The sequence below is a fragment of the Leptosomus discolor genome, chromosome 1 (assembly GCF_034619465.1).
Source record: "Leptosomus discolor isolate bLepDis1 chromosome 1, bLepDis1.hap2, whole genome shotgun sequence".
NCBI lineage: Eukaryota > Metazoa > Chordata > Aves > Leptosomiformes > Leptosomidae > Leptosomus > Leptosomus discolor.
In genome coordinates, this window is record NC_141391.1 from 188,494,547 (window position 1) to 188,515,177 (window position 20,631).

The window sequence follows — 20,631 nt, forward strand, 5'->3', positions numbered from 1 at the left end:
GTAATCTACATCTCTATTAAACAAGCAAAACTAGAGTCAAAATACTAGATAACCTTTAATTTCTACCAAGGAATATTCAGAGTAGTTCTTTGAGTGTATCAAATCCTTCATCAATTAATGAGAATTTATAATGATTTTATCACATTTAGGCACACTCAGTAGAGATATGCAGAGCCACTCAACAGCACAGAAGTTGTATGTTGTACAATTTATCTGTACATAGGCATTCAAGTCAGTGCTAGCTCTCCGTATGTTATTTACTTTAGTTCTTATATAAACTTAATACCTGCTCCACGTACACATTCAATAGAAACCTTTTAATGACTTTTAAGTGTATACATATATATACGTCTAGAAATTGTTCTCTTTCTTTTTAAATAAAATCCTGCTTGTGGTTTGTCTTGTGTTGGTATAGAGAGATAAACAGATAAAATAAATATATGGAATATGAGAGAGAGAGAAATTTTTTTTAAAGCTACTCTAGAGCTAAAGTCCCCAAACACATGTCTTCAAGGGAAAGTACAAGCACATAAAGTAATCAAAGAAAAATCTGTATAAAAATAACAAGCATTTTGCATTTTACTGGCCTTAAGAAAACTAATTTTAATTGGTGACTTACTGAATATGAGATTCAATAAATGCCATTCTTGCTCTGGTTAAATGTCAAGGCCATAGACATGTTCTTTCAAAGTGAGTGAGCAATAATTTGGTGTGTATAATAAACATTCCAGATGATTTATCTGAACAATACTTTTCTTATCAATGAAAATTCACAACCTGGTGTCTTAAAATGCAGCTTCTTTATTATAATATGTTTTGTTTCAATAAAATTTCATTTTTATTTTTAACATTGAAGCAAACTGATGCAAATCTAACCTGATTGTGACTAGATCTCTGTCAGTAGGCAGAGAGGAAAGAGAGTCAGAAATCTTCTTGTTTATATGGAAAAGAGTGGCTTGTGTTGATTTTTGCTTTTCATATCATAAATGAGATTTGAGAACCCCATATTCAAGTTTTTGCCCTCAAATCCACCATTTCCACAGCCAGAGGCATTCTAGGTCAATGTGGTTATCTTAGAAAGATAAGGTTTTTTGTGACTCTGTGCAAGTGTAAGCTCCAGAGGCACTCTAGGTCCATGTGGTTATCTTAGAAAATGAAGCTCGTCACCACACTATTCAATAATCTATGCCTAACCAGACACAATTGAGCCCTTAGGAATTAATAGACTTTTCTAAGTGGCATGAAAAGCATCTCTCAGCAGAAAAAAAGCAGTGTGCACTGGACCATTCTGTTCAAGTTCCTTGCATATAAGAATTCAGGAAATAATTTACAACTATTTCTAGAAGTATTTCTAGCATTTTTAGAACTTAAGTCTATAACATAGGAAGATAAACCTGGGAAAAGCATGCAAGAAACATGTGCAAAGCTCACTTGAGACATTCTGAATGATATTTCAGGACAGTATTTGCATCCCTTTTTTTTCTTTTCAAATTTGTTTGTATGAATAAATCTGCGTTCACACAAAAAGCTGTGCAAAATGAACTTTGGGTCTATTACTTGAAATTGTTCAGCTGCAAAGCAAATTCTGGTTTGTATTCAACAAAGTTCATAAGCAATAGTAATGAAAAGTGAATCATTCACTTTGAAAGTAGCTCCAACAAAGTATTACACAGAGTAAACAGCAAACTCAGAATATCAAACAACAAATATGATTTATTGTATTTATTCAAATTGCTTAAATGCAAGAAAACCAAAAAGTATTCAAAAGAACTTGTAGTTAAATTCTGTAATTTGGAACTGGCAAGTGAAATCTAATATGCATGACAGCACACTACAGAAAGTAGGAAACATTGATAACCCAAAGAGACATGGAGTTTAGGCTAGAATTTGAGATCTTTCAGATTCTGTGTGATAAAGCTGAGCTCTTGAGCAGGCTGATGTCATGGTAGCTGCTGGTTTCACTTGTCTCTTTTGGGCCTAGAAAAGACTGAGAAGTCTGATTCTTACCATATGGGTCCCCAAATAGCCATTAGACAGATAGCCTTAGCCTGAGCCCTCAAAGGACAAAGCAATGAAATCTCCTTCTTCTTTTTCTTTTTTTTTCTTTTTCCCTGAGAAGTGCTGGAATTCACTGAGTACACAGCAGAAGTAGAATAAAGTTAACATCAATTCAGTTTTACTTCCAACTCAGTTAACTACCAAAGATAGTAGTTACCAAAGAAGAGAATGACAAAATAGAGGGAAAATATACAACTCCCTTTCTCTTTCTCCACATCTTACCCTCATCTGCCTCTAGAAAAACTGTTACAGCTGTCTGTACATATAGCTTTCAGAATAAATCAACTTTTTAATTTATTATGTTATCACTTTAAATTGTGCTCAGAATTCTAGTCATCAGGGAGGAAGTTAACAAATTCCTAATAATTCCACAGCTGTTTTATAAAGCTAAGCTGCAACTGAGATGACCAAATTAAAAAAAAAGAAGAAAAGAAAAAAAAAATCAAATCAAAGTCATGCTGAAGAGTTTGAATGCTACATATCAGCATCCCCCAAAACAGGATATGCAAAGCTGAAAGATATGGATTGTGCTACCTTAAGTCGATTTCCAATCAATGAGTATTCTGAATATTTTCCAGTCATAAAATTAAACGAGACCACAATTAAACTCAGCTGGATTCTAACACATGTCCAAACTGCAGAATCCTCTATCTGTATTCTCCTTTCTCATGGACAATCTCTGCAACTTTATTTTTAACTCTACTGACAATGTCTATTTTATGAAGAAATAGATGTGGTATTGCAGCAAGTGTCAGTGCCCCCATTAATATTGTCACATCAGACAGAAGACAATGAAATCTGATGATAATAATCTTGAACGTAAAAAAGGATATTTTGGAGAATATTTTTATTTTTAAAGACTATATTAAAACAACTGTTGCTTTAAAAGTATGTTGCCTGATAGAGCCAGATAATTACCTGCATTTGTCTGGTTCCTATTTGTAAAATCCACTTAACCCTGCAACATTCTTTCTATGACGTGCAGAATGGAAGCCTAACACTTTAAACACTAAATTACCAAACTAGTGTGTGTAGCCTCTGGAATTAAGGATTTTTTTCCAGTGAAACAAATTCTGTTTCATGCTTCTTAGCTATTCTTATTTTTAAAAGAGAAAACAATTAAAACCATGGTGAAAAATTCTTTGAGAGTGACTTTTGTAACAAAAATATTATAGACTCGGTAGCAGTAAGATAGGAATGAGCTTGTTCCAAAACAATCTGTCTAAACCAATTACCAAACTAATGAAGGCTAATCATTTCAAACCTTAATAACAGCTTGAAAAATATGCTACTTCACAATTAAGCAAATGAAGCAGAAAGATTTTTTTTCATTAGAATGTGCAGATTTATCTTTTATTACATTTCAAGGATTACATCAGTATATAATCTACTATTTTATCTATATAGGAAAACATAATAAATCAAAACAAACTATTCATCAGAAATAGTGGGTTGTAAGGTTCTTTTTGCATTCTGTAACAAGTTCAGAGGAGAGAAATGTTGCGTCTCAACAGTTCTAGAAATTAAGTCTATATATAGTGAAGAAGCATTTGGAGGCAGTAATAAGGAGCTTTTCTGCTTCAGCAGAATGGATTTCTTACTGCTGTGACACAATCACCAAGGGGAGGTCCTACAGCAATTCCTGGAAGAATTAAAACCCTGAAAATAGCTTGGAAGACCAGAAGGAGGAACAAATGAAACTCATCAAGACTCCTTCACCTTAACATTACCTAGATTATCAGTTTGACAGGTACCCAATATTGCAGTGAGTTTATTCAGCCTAAGAAAAAACATCTATGAGTGCTTATCAGATGATCATAACTAAATAGTTAACATTTTGATCTGCAAACATTAAGTGAGCATTGCCTACACCCCAAACATCTTTGATACCATCTTATTTATTAGGTCATCATCCTGGACAGCCATAATAAGGAAAAGGATGCACAAACCTGCTGGAGATAGATACATTCAGAAGATGTTAAGTCTCAACAAAACACCAATCCATTTCAAAGCAGGAATTCCCTTGACCAAAAAAAAAGAGTTTTGTAATAGACCAAGCCACTGATAACACAACCTGCACTATCTCTTGTGAAACCTTTTTGGACTGGCGCAGATGACAATTTTCAAAGGAATACCAAGCTTCGCTGTAACTTCAGCAATATGTAACTGCAGTCTTCCATTTTTATTTCTTTCAAGATAATGCTAGGGGTTTGTAGATAAATATCTGCCTCCACTTGCAGTAGATTGTCCATCTTTCAACAAAAAGTTAAACTAGTGAATATCAGTTTTCTGTGTCCATATGACTCTGTAACTACAAGGATATTAAAAAGGATTTAGACATCCTGACTATAAAGAGAACTCATCTCAATAATTCTTCAGTAATTTGTTTCAACAGAGACTTTTATTAACAAACTGAAAATGTTTTAAATGTTTTAAAACTTGATCCTTGAATAATTGTTTGTAGAAAAAGAGTAAGTAACCAGGAAGTTTACTTGTAACTTATCAATTGCCATTAAATTCTAATGTTTAGCAGCAACATAGGAAATATAATGAAACTAAAACTCAATTTTCAAGCCAAACATTTTTATAGCCTTTAGGCTATTTTCCTTACTGCTTGTAATGCAAGTCTTGATCAATCCTAAAAGCCTGCTCCTGAAGGACTGCCAAATAAAGCTACTTCACCTCTTAACTACCGTAAGTTTCTACTCATTACTTTCTGTAACTTTCAAATGCTACTTCACCTTCCCTGGATGTGGCTCACATTATCTCTCATGAATGACAGGAGACAGAAAAGAGCATTCTGTCACCTTCACAGAAATGTTTTCAGGACTTTTCAAGTTCTTAGCCATTCAGATGTGTTGCTTTGCCTATTCATTTAATTCCAGAAGAATCACAACCTTTAAGCAACTGAAAGTTACTGGATGGCACTGGAGATTCAGAGTTCAAATTTCAGGAATACATCATGATCGTTTTCCACAACCAGTAGTGGAAACTGAACCTGATCAGTCAGGGTTTGAAAATATAGGAGTTAGAATGCTCACTGTTCTGCACTTTCTGTTCCAAATGATGGAAGTTAAATCTGGATTTACTTTCAAAATTTACATTTCCCACATACAATAGGATACCACGATAAGGACAGTTTAAAGCATGCTAAGACAAACTTAACAACTGGTATGGATTTTTAACTTCAAATGCTTTGTTTTCTTTGTATTAAGAATGTTCAAGCAATTTCAGGTGACATTTCTATGCTCATTAACAGAGGACATGGAGTCATTTTCAAGGAGACAGACAGGTGGTTTATAATTTCCATCATTATAATATTGAACAAGGTGACAACTATGGCCTGAAGGAGGGATAATTATACTATAAGAAAACTGAAACTACATATTCAGTTCACATTTATAAGAACTACAGAAAAAGCCACGCACCAAAGCTAAATTATTGTCATTTACCTGTTTATAATTGTGGTTAACGAAATTAATCCTCAATGCACTTTTATTGGTATTGGTTTGTGTATTGCATCAGCTAACTCAAGGGAATTGGCTATTTGTCTTCAAAAGTATCTGCACTACCTATTACACACTACTGGAAGAAAGTGGACCTACTTCAACTTTTACAGAAACACCTTGCCACCTGAATCTAACTTTTGAGATGGCGGATCAAATGCTCTTGAGACGCTGTCTGCCTGGGTTTTAACATACTAGCTGAGGAAGGACCAGCTAAGAGGTAAATCAAGCCTTCCAAATGTCAGAGAGCTGATATGTGTCCTCGGCTTTAAACCTCCATGGTATATGTGTACTTTCCTTTTCTGAACTACAGCAGCATGGTTAGCTTTAAATACTGCAAATTATATGGATTACTTCAAAGAAACTCAGGCAACTTTGGTATCCCAACCGCTTTTATTTCTTGTGGAGAGCAGTGGAACATTCTAAAACCCCAAGGGCAATTTCTGAGAAGGTTATTGAAACACCCATATCCCTCAAAAACCCCACCATTCTACCCTTCTGTTTCTACTTACTTCTATTACATTATGGGATGCAGTCTAGAAATTATGGTATGTTTCCAGAAAATGTATTTTTTTCAAATACATTTCAAATGCTTGCTTCACAAGCATTTACATAGGACACAAAGCATTCTTCCATTATGTTTGCCTGTTATGTTTCTTCCACACATACTCCGAGTTCTTTCTATACATGCTAGTATGTATTTTCCATTTGTTCTAATCAGTTTCCATACATCCTCCTAGTTAACTGGGGAGAACAGCTTATTAATTCATGAAGACCAGCAGCAATAGAATGGGACAATTTTTGAGAATATTTTTAAGAACTGGAATAACATATTTGCAATTAAATCTTCATATGGCCCTTCTTAGATTACATATTTTCTTAGAATCATCATGTACATACACGAAGAGAAACAAGTCCAGGTTTTCCAATATATATAACTACTACTCATCTACCTGTAAATGATATAACACTGCACTTAATATTTGTACAAATAACTAACAACTATTCCTCCTCTGCTATCAACAAATCTAAAATTGTTTTACAGAGGAAGCGTATTCTTTTTCCTAGTTTCCTTTCAGAAAATTCATTATAATTTTCCTCATACTAACTGATTCCATCCTAATTCCAATTTATTTTACTGAACCTTAGTGACCAGAACCATATACAGCATTTCATAAGTTCTTACCTGTAGTTGATATACAAAACTAATGGGTTTTGGCATATGCTAGGTTTGTATTTGCTGTTGCACAGGCATTCTAGTGCCAGTGGTCCTCCCATGAGTAAGCAAGAATACCAAGTCTTTCTCCTTACTTCTGATATTCCCTCTGATGTCTTCCAACTTTGAAGCAGAAATTACTACTAGACCCTGAAACCCTGAAAGCATAATTCATCATTTCACAGTAGTGAAATGTCACACTATTGAAATACCTTTCTTTACTTATTCAAGTCAGTTTACTGCTGGAAAAGAGAACCATGTCATTGTTTGAAAGCAGAAAGGCTGGAATCAGACTTAAAAACAAATGTCTTATAATATAAAGCAGTTTGCTTCAACTTAACACTATCATTATTACAAAATTATGCCTAATCCATCTTTGGAAGGACAAACTGGAAGGACCATTTGAAATGGTTCATCTATCCCATTTCAACATCAGTGATGAACAACTCTGTCATTCCATAATCACTACTAATAGGAGGTTTTTAGTATCTTAATTGAAACTTATCTTTTGTTCAGTTTGAAGAGCCATTTTCCCATAATGTAAGATGCATTTCATTGCACAAATGTATCTGTGCATCTCTAACATTCTTATCGTAACATGTGAGGTACTGTTCCTACGTGTCTTTACATAGGCACCTACAACAGATATGTCTATGCACAGTCTTTGAATCGTCAGTAGGAATCATAACAAAATGCAAGAGAAATTACGCTCGTCAAGGAAAATCTAGTGCAGGCTTTGAATACAGTGATCACAATCTGGTTGATTGACTTGAATATGTGAACAGTAAATACTGGTCAAAATTCTCTGGGAGATCAGCATGTTAATTTTTATACTGCTGCCAGATCTGGCATCCAAAATGCAGAAAGGTGATGTAAAAGGATGATAGATGCTGGAGAGGTACGAAAGAAATACAAAACCAAGATGTGGCTACATCATATAAGTGTCATAATCGAAATAATCCTGTTCAGTGACATGCAAATGAGCCAAATCTTCTAACCTTAAGGGACTGAGTGAATTTTTCACACAAAATATGTTAAAATCATAGGAAACACTAGAATGATTGTACATTGGGAAAAAATGGTGTGGGGAAGGCGGCTATGAATCTACACACGCTGGAGAGGTACAATAAATTTGAAATTTTAAAAGGAAAGGAAAAAGACTTGAAAGAGGATTCAGTTACTGTTTCAGGAACTATATGATTATTTAGCTGTAGTGCCACACAGTCGAAAGGATACTCAATTCTAAGTGTTGCTATGTATTTATCTTGTATTTATCCTCTTTCTTCTGGTCTGATTTTAAAAAGCAAATCATAAAGAGAAAGTAGGATCAGCATTTTAATGTATTCATTTCTGGGGGAATAAGAAATGAATCCTGTAGTGTGGATTAGAGCTGACGACTGGGTCATAAAAGCACAAAAAGCAATAATTTCAGGTCTAAAAATAACATTAGTTTTGCAAATCATATAAAAAAACTTAAGATGTAATGTTATTAATCAGATGCTCAGCTGAGCAAAAACTGTAATTAAAACTAAATACAAACCAAAATACTTTCTGCAATCAGAAATGACAGTATCTCTATGAGCTGGTAATTTATGAGTACGCATAAATCACTCCAACTGATATAAAACACAGCAGAAAACGGAACTTTTATTTCCTAATCTTTACAATAATATTCTGTTTTATGCATTGTCAGTTTTTGCATCCTGAAATTGTTTTTTCAACAATCCATTTCTCTACACTGCCTCAAGCAAGATTAAAAAAAAATTATCCATTTCTGTTGAACAATACATTGTGAACCTGGTTCCCCAGGCGGCTCAGAATGAAACTAATCACCCAACATATTCACAATTATGAAGTTAAAGCAATTCAGCCTAATTTGGTAGGAAAATTCATGAAATAGAAAATATCTCATCTACTAGTGGCACCTCAAAAATAAATTACTTTTGTCTTTTAGTAAGGAATTTCTGCTTACCAGGATGACAAGCAATTTTTTTCCTTCACAGACCTCAAACCATATTCCATGTAATGTAAGTATACATCAAATACTGGCTGGGATTGTAGCAGGACTTTCATGATATAACTGCATTCATTAAGCCCTTGTATATCTTTAGATTATTATAGTTGATAATCAATACAGTGTACACAGAAATTTATTTTTTTTTAAATTATTGCAAGGGCATTTACCTTGATGTGAGCATTTTCCAAAACAAATCACAAATATACCAAAAACTAAAAGACAAATTCACTAAACATTAGGAGTTCGCCATTAAAGACTGCCAATTTAAATTAATGTCGGTCTTTCAAGCCTAAATCTTTGCTATGGAAAAATTCTAGAACAGAAAATGTAACTCCTAAAATTATGTTTATTATTATGCCAATTTTATTACAGTGACCTTTTTCCCATGATAAATTAAAAAAAAAAATCCCAAACAAAATATTATCTGCTAAGTACAGCCACTATCTTTCGCTCTCTTTGCTACAACTACCTGAACACACCTATTTCTGTTTTAGGCATGTTTAATATTTACATTCTAAAAGCACAAAGGAAAAAAAAAAAAAAAAAATCACAAAATGCAGATTTTGCCAATAGATCTGCTGGATTTTGGTTAGGCTTTTTTGCTAGTCAAATGTACTATAGACCTCCAGAATCAGTACGGTAGCTTTCTAGAAAATCAAGCAAAAACTGGTCTCACTCATCTTTAGTTCTGGCCATCTGCTTGAAGCATCTGGTAACTCGGTACATTCACCCACATCCAGAACGTGACTGCTCTCTTGCCAACTATGTGCCTAGGTAACTGCCAATATGCGCTTCTCCACTACTAACACGACAACTGTCAAAAAGAAGTTGAACATGTAGGAATAAATCTAAATTAAACTAACACATTACTTTCTCAAGTTACACCAATGATTTTTTTGACTTAATTGCTTGATAATGGCAATGATAAATAAGTCACACAGTGAAACCTTTCTAAAGCTAAGGACTATAACAAGGATACCAAAGATCTAAGTACTTCGAAAAGTTACTTTAAACATTTAATCCTTGCTATTTTCTCTGACAACTAGAAAATATATATATGCAGTTATTACTTAAGAAAAAAATCAAAACAAGTAATACTAGCAATGAGTTAAATTTTTAAAAACATCAGAACTATACATTCAGTGTCTGATTTATGAAGAAATAAGAAATCAGTTCAGATTCTTTTTAAAGTTTCTTTTACAATTAATCCAAGTATGTGAAATTACATAGTCTAACTATTAACTACCACATATTTCAAATATTGCAAGAGGACTTTGAATGTCATATTAGAATTAGAACATAAATAAAGAAATGGGCAACTTCCACTGAAATTCATCCTCTTGTCACATAATTTTCTAACATCTCGGTTCACTCAAAAAGAAGACCTAAAACTTACTTTGTGCACTTCATATTAGGCGAAGTAAAAAAAAAGAGGTAATTGTAATTACTTAAATGATTAATTTCTTTACCAAGTATCATCAAACAAACTTTTCGTCTTCTTTTACATTTTACATTTGTGAAAAGGTCAAATGTATTCAAAGGCTAGGCAGTGTGTGATTAAAAGGTAAAAGCACATGAGAGAGAGAGCGCTACAGACAGAAAATCTAAAATCAAAGCCTGGAAAAATAATCCAGGATAATGATAGTAAACTACCAGACTATAGTTAGAGGAAAAGAATAAACTCAAGGATACTAGGAGATTTTCATAGTGAGTTTTTTTCTTGCCCTGTCTGAATCATCAGCTGTCCCTCTTCTTGTATATAAATTTTAAGCTCCATGGAGTAATGCTCACAGTTTTGTTCTGCAGCGAGTTAGCACACAAGACGGCATGGTCCTTATCCACCACTATGGCTCCAATGCACAATGCCGCTGCCCCCAAATTAATAATAGTAACAAAATTCTATCCTATTTCTATTAAGTGCTGTGATTACAACTGACGAACATCTTACTTCACATGCAGGTGGTGCCATAGATATCTGCCATTCCATGGTCAGTCATGGTAATCCAGTTTAAAATAGTTTAGGAAAGAAGTGCTATATCTATTCCATCCACCCATTTTCAAAAGAATGTTTTATCAAATGTTGATTTAAGTCCATTGAAAAGTTATTTTAAAATAGCATATACATTATACGTTATCACATACCATAGGTAAATATTCCTTTGGCTTCCATTTTAGTTTTTTTTTTGCTTCACATCTATTTTAAATACTGTTTTTTCCAAGCTTTACGATTTATGATATTGCAACGATTTCCATAATACCGTCATGTAATTTTTGATTTATACAAGAAATAGAACTACAGTAAGTTCTTAATTAATTGTACATGGTTATAATTCCTCTGATATCTGTTAAATTCCATTAAGATACAGTAAACAAGAGAACAAGGACAGTAGACCAGACTAATTAGTGAAAGAGAGAGCGTAAATCGCATGTAAATCTAGCTGATCATAATGTTTTACTGCATCTATCTTTATCTGTAGATTAAAGTAACCTCAAAGCACATGACGTCCATGGATATAAAAAACTTTTAATGATGTATAAAATCTTGTCATTTTTATCTTGCAATATTCTAAGGTGTGAGAATTAGTCCTGTTTTACAGTCATACTAAACATTTTAAGCTTGTGGCTTTCCCTTAGGCAAATTTATTCCAAGTAAGGAAAAAAAAATTAAAAGGAGGTGTAACAAGTCCTCAAAATAAATATAAACACATATGCTGAAATAATTATTCAGACACTGCAAATTGCTTCTAGGGATAAATACAAGCAGCTTTGTAATTTCCTTTACATTTTGCATTCAATGCTATCCAGGGCCAGCCTGAAGTTCTAAAAATCAATCACTAGAAAAAAAAAGAAAGTAGATTTCCAAAATTAGTCAATATCCCAACAGGAAGTCCCAAACAAATTTTTCAAACATGTCCAGATATTTCAGATACTCACTTTTGAGGTTTTCAACCTAAGACACTAAAAATCCATCTGTCAGCTGATACTGCCAGCTGCCCAAGTTGAACACTTCAGAATTGAGATTGTCAGAAACATACTAATTTCCAAAAATCCTCATTCATGTTTAATGTGAGACTATATGTTAGCTATATTTAAGAATACAAAACATGAAAAACATATTACAATGAACTGTTAATTTGTATTTGTAAAGAGAAACAGGATTTGCACGAAACTCTTTGCTTTAGAGAGTGGAATGAAAGCAAGATTACATATGCTAGCAGAAATTCTTTCCATTTTTACAAGTCTATATAATTTCCAGCAACTGCATAAGACTGGCCAGTAGAGATTACTTCCAGAAATATTTTATTTCAAGACTGATTCTATTATGAAAATCTATTTTATTATCTTCTGTGCTTTAACCTAAACTTGCATTCCTGCCTCAGTCTCAAAATTTTGGTACATATTTCAACAAAAACATCCCACTCACATTTTTATAGAGAGGAAAAAAAAAAACAAACAGATTTTTGTGCCAGTTCTTGAAATATGTCAACTAAATAAGTTGTTGCATCTTTTTATCAATTGTGCTGTAATAAAAAATTCCCCAAGGAAACAAACACGGACAAATTGGCATATAAAATTATCATAAAGATACTAAACGTTCAAACTGAAGTCTGTATATTTCCAGAAGTAACACTTAAAAAACCCAAAAAAATCCTAAGTGCAGTAACTACAATCAAGCGAGGTATGAAATGTCTCATGCCCAATTTTTGGTTAGTGACATTTCCAGATTTCTGCCCATAGAACTGCTCAAAGTGGTTATAATGACAAGAATTGAGAAGTGGCTCTTTCAGTTGATGTGTTTGAAAGGTAGCTTTGTATGAACAGCTGTGTTTTCAAAATGCTTGCCACCTCTAAATTGGTCCTTGTGAAGTGAACTGTTTGCCTTATTGCCAGCAGGGCACATTGCAGTGTAACTGCTGCATTTTTAGTTTTTATCACTGTCTTTCTAACTGCTGAAGTGGAAAAGAAAGATTGCCAAAACCTGACGTGTTTCTTTTCCTTTCTGCCCACTCTGACTTGGTTCTTAGCTGTCTGTTGCTCCAGTGATGAGAAACGTTGCTCAGTTTATTCATTCACTGAATGCCTTTTCCAGCTCAAATAATGGTGATACCCTCTTGTAAACCAAGGCTCCAGCTGTCAATAGTAGTAAATGAAATGAACCTAGTTAAGACATACCAATCATTGTCTACACAAGAGATAATTAGGCTGCTAAAAATCACACATATCACAGTGCATTTTTCTAAAAGCGAGAGACAATATCTTAAAAGCAAGAGGCACACCATATTTTGTAAGACAGTAAGTATGGATTGCAACAAGGGTGGACTTCCAGGAGAAATTAAATAATCTGTCCACAAAGATTTAAATAGTTTTAGGACAGATGTTCTAGTACATGAAAACAATAATAAAAATACTGAATATCATTACTAATAAGCAATAGTAACTTTTCAGATGCAGACTCTGTTTAGACTTCTTAATTGCAGACATTAGGAAGCAAACCATACCAGTTTACCTGGATGAGGATACATGTGCAACCAGAGTGCACACAAAGATTTATAGATGCAGCTGGGTGAAGAATTACATGCACAGCTCCTGCTGCTGCTTGTATGAAAACACTTATCCCACAGCTCAGCTTACTGGTGATAAGTTGCTGCTGAGCCTCATCTCTACAAGCTTTTCTGTTGTTCACCACAGCAGGTACAAGTCTTCAGAATCACTCGCATCACATCAAAAAACTTGAGAGGTCACCAAAGCCCACTAACAAAAGAGCTATAATAAAGTAATTTTGCTTAACAAATAATGCTAACATAATTGCATTATTTGAAATACTTTTTTTTTTAAAGAAAATATCTACTTTTGAATGGAAACCTCTTTGTATGTAAATTTCAGATACTTTAAATACTACTCAAAGGAACAGGACAAATAACCCTCAGGTTCTCTTTGTCCTTCTTATTAGTACCTTTAAAACTGGACATTTGAAACGCAAAACTTTCACATAAAACTCCAGGTCGTACAAAGCACTTAGCTTTAAAGCACTGAAACTCATTAATAAAAATTCTGAAAATCACAGTTAGTATGAGTATTTAAATTTAATCTTTATTTAGTGTTATCAGTACATATTTACTATTATCAGTAACGAAGAAGGGGAATCAATTCATTCCCAAAGTTCAAAGTATCACAAAGTTAAATGCTTATTTTCCAATACATTTATCTCTGTGATGCGACATTCTTCAAGGAAATTGCACTTCAATTACCGTTTATAGTGTTGAGTGCAAGATATCAATTTACATGAGGTTTATTTTGTCGCAGTAAACTGCAGCTCACTTCTTAGTTCAGAATGGTTTGTGCACATCTCAAGGTTAGAAATTAATTACATACACACACACATAATCAATACAACCAGTTGGCGTAAGCAAAGTCATACTGTATAATTCGATTCTTTCTGGGTTTCGATGTCTTCAAGTAGGACCAGAAAATTAACACCAGCAATCTATGTTTTCTTATGCTCTTTGTCAACATTGTGTATCAGAATAATACTATTATTAAAAAAAAAAAAAAAGACCAACAAAAATGTTTTGCCACTCAAATGATTCTATACAATTTTTGCTATGCATTTCAATACTTCACTTTTTTGTGTACTATTTCATGTGACATGTACTACAGCCATATGTTCTAGTTTTAGGTTGTCCTGAGGGGAGCAGGGAGTTGGACTCAATGACCCTTATGGGTCCCTTCCAACCTGAGATACTCTGATTCCACGATCTCATAAGCCACCACGGATGTCCATACAATTCCAGAAACATTCTTTTATTCCACCTTGAATGACAGTTAATACCAAATAATTTTCATGTGAAACAATACATAGACATGCCACTATTTAAACCAAAAATCTTTCTGAAGTGAAACAATGTATTTTGGAACGATGACTCTGCAGGCTGGGAGAGAGTGTGAAAATTATTCTACAATCTATTATTCACGGCACTCAACCCCAGTGAATACTTTACACAAGGCAGAAGCACTTTAACTGGAGAAATAAGAAAGATTTATGCTCGAACACCATATGAGCTTGAGCTGGTGGCTTATTAGCTGGAGCATTCACCAGAAAGAGAAAAGACATCAGATTATATCATAAAGAAGAAGAATTTCAACCTGGACCTCTCACATCTTCTTTTTTGCTGCCTTTTGCAGAAAGCTCACTCTAATATATACAACATGAAAATGTCCACTGGTGCCCTTGTTCTTGGCTCGAGAACCCCATATAAGCTGAAATATAAACTCAGGAGGAGTATAAACTCAAATCCAGGAGGATGTTGGCTCAACGTACACGAAAATGTAGTTTACGTGCTCTAACTGGTCCAGCCTCTCAGGTACCTGGGACACACATGAAAAGTCCGTCTTGGTCCACATCCTATCTTTCACAGTGGCCAATAGCAAACGTCCAGGGAGGAACAGAAAACAAGGTCAGCTATGTAGCTATGCTTCCCTAGAATACTTTTCCCAGTATTGAGCAGAAGTCCCTGAGCATCGTAGTGGGATCAAAATGCTGAGATTAGATATCTGCAGTAGCAGCCTGTTGAATCTCAATTAACTTACTACTCAGGTAAGATTTCCAATGACCTTTCAACTATCGGAAGTTCACATTTTTTATTTGCCACGCTCACATTTTTAATATACAACCCAAATAAGATTCCAGAAGTCAATGGGACATGTCCTTTCGAAAGTGCAGCAAGAACATAACTCAAAAAAATCCCCCCATGGCCACCCTCTTTTCTCCCTAGATAGTAAATTACATTTGTTCATTTGGCATAGGATGATTTCTACTGAAATCTTTAGTAAATGGGGCAGTGCTCCATATAGGTGTATCACCTTGCCTCCTGGTGGCAAAGTTAAAGAGCAAGCTATAGGCTTTAACTGTCCAACGCAAACCTTTGTTTTTCTTCAAGCCTCAAGTTCATCTCATTTCCCAGGACAAAGGAAGAGATTACATTTTTACTATTTCAGTTGGTATGTCTTTGCATTTCAGTATAAACCAGTCCATTTGCATAAAAACATATTATTATTCCTCAAAACAGCAGAATGTTTTCTGTATGTTTATCTCACACATTGTCTGTTCACTCTATTAATACACTTACATGTTAAAATAAAATATTAAATGTCCTTAAACGTACATAACACAAACAGCAGCCTCAAAGACTTGCCAAATGTACTTCAAATTGGTCCAATGCTGATGTCACTCAACATGGTCCAAGACCTTTCCCCTGAGCTGGTATGGAATCCCTATGCAGTCAATATGCCTGATCCTCCTGGGACTGGAAAGGAAACCTAAAATCCAAATCTTTTGACACCGGACTTTTGCAATTCTATCTGTCTGTAACAACCACACCTCAAAGTTATTTATCAATGTCAATGAAGCATTGATCTTATCTCACTTACACTTTGTAAACAATGTCACTGTGGATTTTAACACTGGAAGCAAGGGGAGAGGGCATAAATGTGTGCCACATGGCAGTCTTCGAGACAAATTCTAGTTAAAGTTAGTATGAAGTCTATATTCTGAAGTAAATGAAGCAGTTAATATATGAAAACACAGAAGCTTTGGAATTATATGGCTTGGAACACAATGTACACCCAATGCAGGATTTTTTGGTTCTCCGCAACGAGCAAGTACATACCAAAAATCTGGAAAGGACACATTTGATCCTTCAAGATGCTAAGGTTTCAGTCTTTACTGTCATTTGGGACATGAAGACAATCTGCAACTTCATAGCAAATTTCAGATTCTTGCAGACCAAAGAAGCAACTGTTAGTGCAGATTTTTTTTCCTTCTTATCACTCTAAAGACACTTTTCTGTTATTATTATTCCTTGCAATTGAAGTTATTGAAGCCAAAATAAGCAAGCCAGTAATTAGCCTGAATTTGCAAGATGACAAGCTATTTATTATGAGGTACATATTTCTTTCTAATTATTGCTTTAAAGAAAAAATCAAGTTTTCTTCCTAAACAGCAGCTACAAAAAGAATTCGAAAATAATAAAAACTCTGGATTATCTATTTTTCATATTTCTGAACAAATATCTCATAGGCTTGCCTAAGAATGCCATCATTAGGAATGTGTATTAATCCAACCATTCCATTTTCCTTTGATTACACATAAATTATGTTCTTCATATTTATAAACACCATGTTCAAAAGTTAAATATTCACACTCTGTAGGAATTTGCTCAGTGTTTACATTTTCAAAGCCAACAGAACTCAGTCTGCTTCTAGTGATAACTGAAAGAAAAAAGCAAGTATTTTAAAGGCGCATAAAATATGTAGAAAAATCTCACTGATATATTTTGCTTTATACTTTGTGGATCTTCATCTTTCTGTAGAGCAATGCTCCACTGGATGTATGACAAGCTACAAGTCTAAAGATATATTACTATATTAACTTCATTTATGCTATCTGGATACCACTACAATACTCTAGGCACCACAGTCATTTTCTTTTCTTACTTGCAATAATTAACATTAGAGAGCAAAAGATGGCTAAATTAATTTATAACTTTACAGTTTCTTATACTAATTATTTCCTCTTCTTATATTTTAGGTCATCCTGTCATTCCTGCAAACACTAATCAATCATGGGATTTGAAGTTAATACTACTAAATAAATGAATTGCTTAATCTCCTATGACCATCTATACACACTTCATCTTCACAAACCTTATCAATTTTACGATATCAAGGAGAGAGTGACCTTCATTTCCACAAAATGTCTCTTACTACTGGACAAGTTGGTTACAAATTTATCACTTATCCTCAGGAAGAAAGCCCTTCACGATCATCATTTGATAAATGCAAGTGTGTGTTTTATCAACTGACCAGGTCATACTGAATTCCAAAACTGTAACTGTGGAATACTAAAGGGTCTGTAACTTTTCTGAACATTTGAGCTAAGATGAAGGACATGCAACTCAAAATTAATTTTCTACTTGGCGTAGTTATCACTGCACTAGTACAAGCTGTAGAAAAAAAAGCAGACTGCCCAGAGTCCTGTATATGTGAGATCAGACCATGGTTCACCCCCAGGTCTGTGTATATGGAGGCTCCAACAGTGGACTGTAATGACTTAGGCCTTTTTAATTTTCCAGCCAGACTGCCTGCTGACACGCAAGTTCTACTTCTACAGACTAATAATATTGCAAAAATTGAACATTCAGTAGACCTCCCAGTGAATTTAACTGGTCTGGATTTATCTCAGAACAATTTATCCTCAGTGACCAGTATTAATCTTAGAAAGACACCACAGTTGCTTTCAGTGTACCTTGAAGAAAACAAACTTACTGAACTCCCCGAAGAATGTCTCTCTGGACTCCACAATTTACAAGAGCTTTATATTAATCATAATCTGCTTTCTGTGATTGCACCGGGAGCTTTCATAGGCCTCAATAATCTTCTCAGACTTCATCTCAATTCAAATGGTCTGCAAATGATCAACAGGAAGTGGTTTGAAGCTACCCCTAATCTTGAAATTCTCATGATTGGAGAAAACCCGATAATCAGAATTGAAGATATGAACTTTAAGCCTCTTATCAATCTGCGCAGCCTAGTTTTAGCAGGCATAAATCTCACTGAAATACCAGATAATGCTTTGGTTGGCCTTGACAATTTAGAAAGCATTTCGTTTTATGACAACAGATTTGTTAGAGTGCCTCACATTGCTCTTCAAAAGGCTACAAATCTTAAATTTCTGGATCTAAATAAGAATCCCATTAACAGAATACGACGAGGAGATTTTACCAATATGTTGCACCTAAAAGAGTTAGGAATTAATAATATGCCTGAACTGATTTCTATAGATAGTCTTGCTGTTGATAATTTGCCAGATTTAAGAAAAATAGAGGCTACCAATAACCCCAGATTATCATACATTCATCCAAATGCATTCTACAGACTTCCCAAGCTGGAATCGCTCATGCTCAACAGCAACGCGCTGAGTGCCCTGTACCGCAGTACAATAGAATCCTTGCCGAACCTCAAAGAAGTCAGTATACACAGCAATCCCATTAGATGTGATTGCGTCATCCGCTGGATTAACATGAATAAAACAAACATTCGCTTCATGGAGCCAGAGTCCCTGTTTTGTGTAGACCCTCCTGAATTCCAAGGCCAGAATGTGCGACAGATACACTTCCGGGAAATGATGGAAATCTGTCTCCCCCTGATAGCTCCTGAAAGTTTTCCATCTACTCTGGATTTAAAAACTGGCAGCCATATTTCGCTACACTGCAGAGCAACAGCAGAACCAGAACCTGAAATCTACTGGATAACACCATCAGGACACAAACTTTTGCCTAATACTATCTCTAATAAATACTACATTCATTCCGAAGGAACATTAGACATAAGCGATGTAACACAAAAAGAAAGTGGCTTATACACGTGTATAGCAACGAATTTAGTTGGGGCAGACCTAAAGTCAGTCATGATCAAAGTGGACGGCTCTTTCCCTCAGGACAGCAATGGAGCTTTGAATATTAAAATAAAAGATATAAAATCTAATTCTGTTTTGGTTTCATGGAAAGCAAGTTCTAAAATTCTGAAGTCCAGTGTTAGATGGACAGCCTTTCTGAAAGCTGAAAACTCTCAGGCTGCACAGATTGCTCGAATACCATCTGATATAAAGGTATATAATCTTACACATCTAAATCCATCAACTGAATACAAAATTTGTATAGATATTCCCACTATCTATTCACAGAATAAGAAACAATGTGTCAACGTAACCACAAAAGGACTGGACTTGGCAGTGAAAGGCTACGAAAAGAACAACATAATAGGATTCCTTGCCTGCCTTGGTGCTCTTTTGGGAATCATCTCTGTGATATATCTCTACAGCTGCATCTCACGAGAGATGAACTATGATGCTGGACACAGCTATCTAAAGAATTACCTGAAGAAACAATCCTTTTCACTCAATGAGCTTTATCCTCCTCTAATCAGTCTCTGGGATATGGGCAAAGAAAAAAGCACAGCAATGGAAGTAAAAGCAACTGTAATAGGTGTACCAACCAACATGTCATAAATATGTCATTTATCACTTCTGAAATAAAAAGCACATGACTGTATTTGTGCTAAATAAAAAGGCAACAAGAAAAAGTACTTCTTTTAGGAACCAGACGCCTGGACTTTGCTGCTGCCGACAAATGGGAATATGTACTGACTCAGCGTAAGAGAACTTTAACTGGCTTCTAAGGGTATTCTACCAACCAAAAACAATTAAGTTCATTTTCTTGAACTTTCATGGGACTTTTAAGTCTGGAATACAGTGCAAGTAGCCAAGAACATTTTCCATATTTTTTTTTTTTAATTATTATATAAAAGTAGTGGAACTGAGCAATACCTCCTCCTGTGCTGTATTACACACACTAGCCACGAGTTTTTGCAGTGAACAGATATACTAGGATTGACACATGGTGTAATGAAATGGACAAATTCTGTAGAGTAGACACAGTGAGTATGTGAATTTTTTTTATGAGGAAAATACATTTTTGATTAAAATCAAAATAGTTTTTGGCTTCTTTGTTTCTTAAAAAAAAACAAAAACAAACAAACAAACAAAAACCAAACAAAAAAAAAAACCCAAACATTTTGGGATCTCTTGTCTGACAATAAACAAACTCATTCTAATGTCTCATAAAAAATCTCCTTACATATTCTCCTGTTAAAATGCCAATCTGAGCACACACGATATTTTTGCTGGTTTTAGGCTGTATAACTGCAATAAAACACACTCTATAAAGTACTTATCCATAATAATAACCACCATATTTTACATGTTGCTTATTGTGGGA

At 34.5% G+C, this 20,631-nt stretch overlaps 2 protein-coding genes across 3 annotated transcripts in view; one reads left to right on the forward strand and one right to left on the reverse strand.

Annotated features, from left to right (window-relative positions):
• The window catches only part of IMMP2L (inner mitochondrial membrane peptidase subunit 2), a 453,181-nt gene that overhangs the window by 246,344 nt on the left and 186,206 nt on the right, over positions 1–20,631 (reverse strand). The window lies entirely within an intron of this gene.
• LRRN3 (leucine rich repeat neuronal 3) lies at positions 17,633–19,862 on the forward strand. Its single transcript, XM_009961512.2, has one exon. It carries the CDS (start codon positions 17,736–17,738, stop codon positions 19,860–19,862), a length of 2,127 nt encoding a protein of 708 aa, XP_009959814.1. The 5' UTR covers positions 17,633–17,735.

What these genes read in the sequence shown, in the direction of transcription:
- LRRN3 (XM_009961512.2), top strand. Translation starts at nt 17,736, where the DNA reads ATGAAGGACATGCAACTCAAAATTAATTTTCTACTTGGCGTAGTTATC.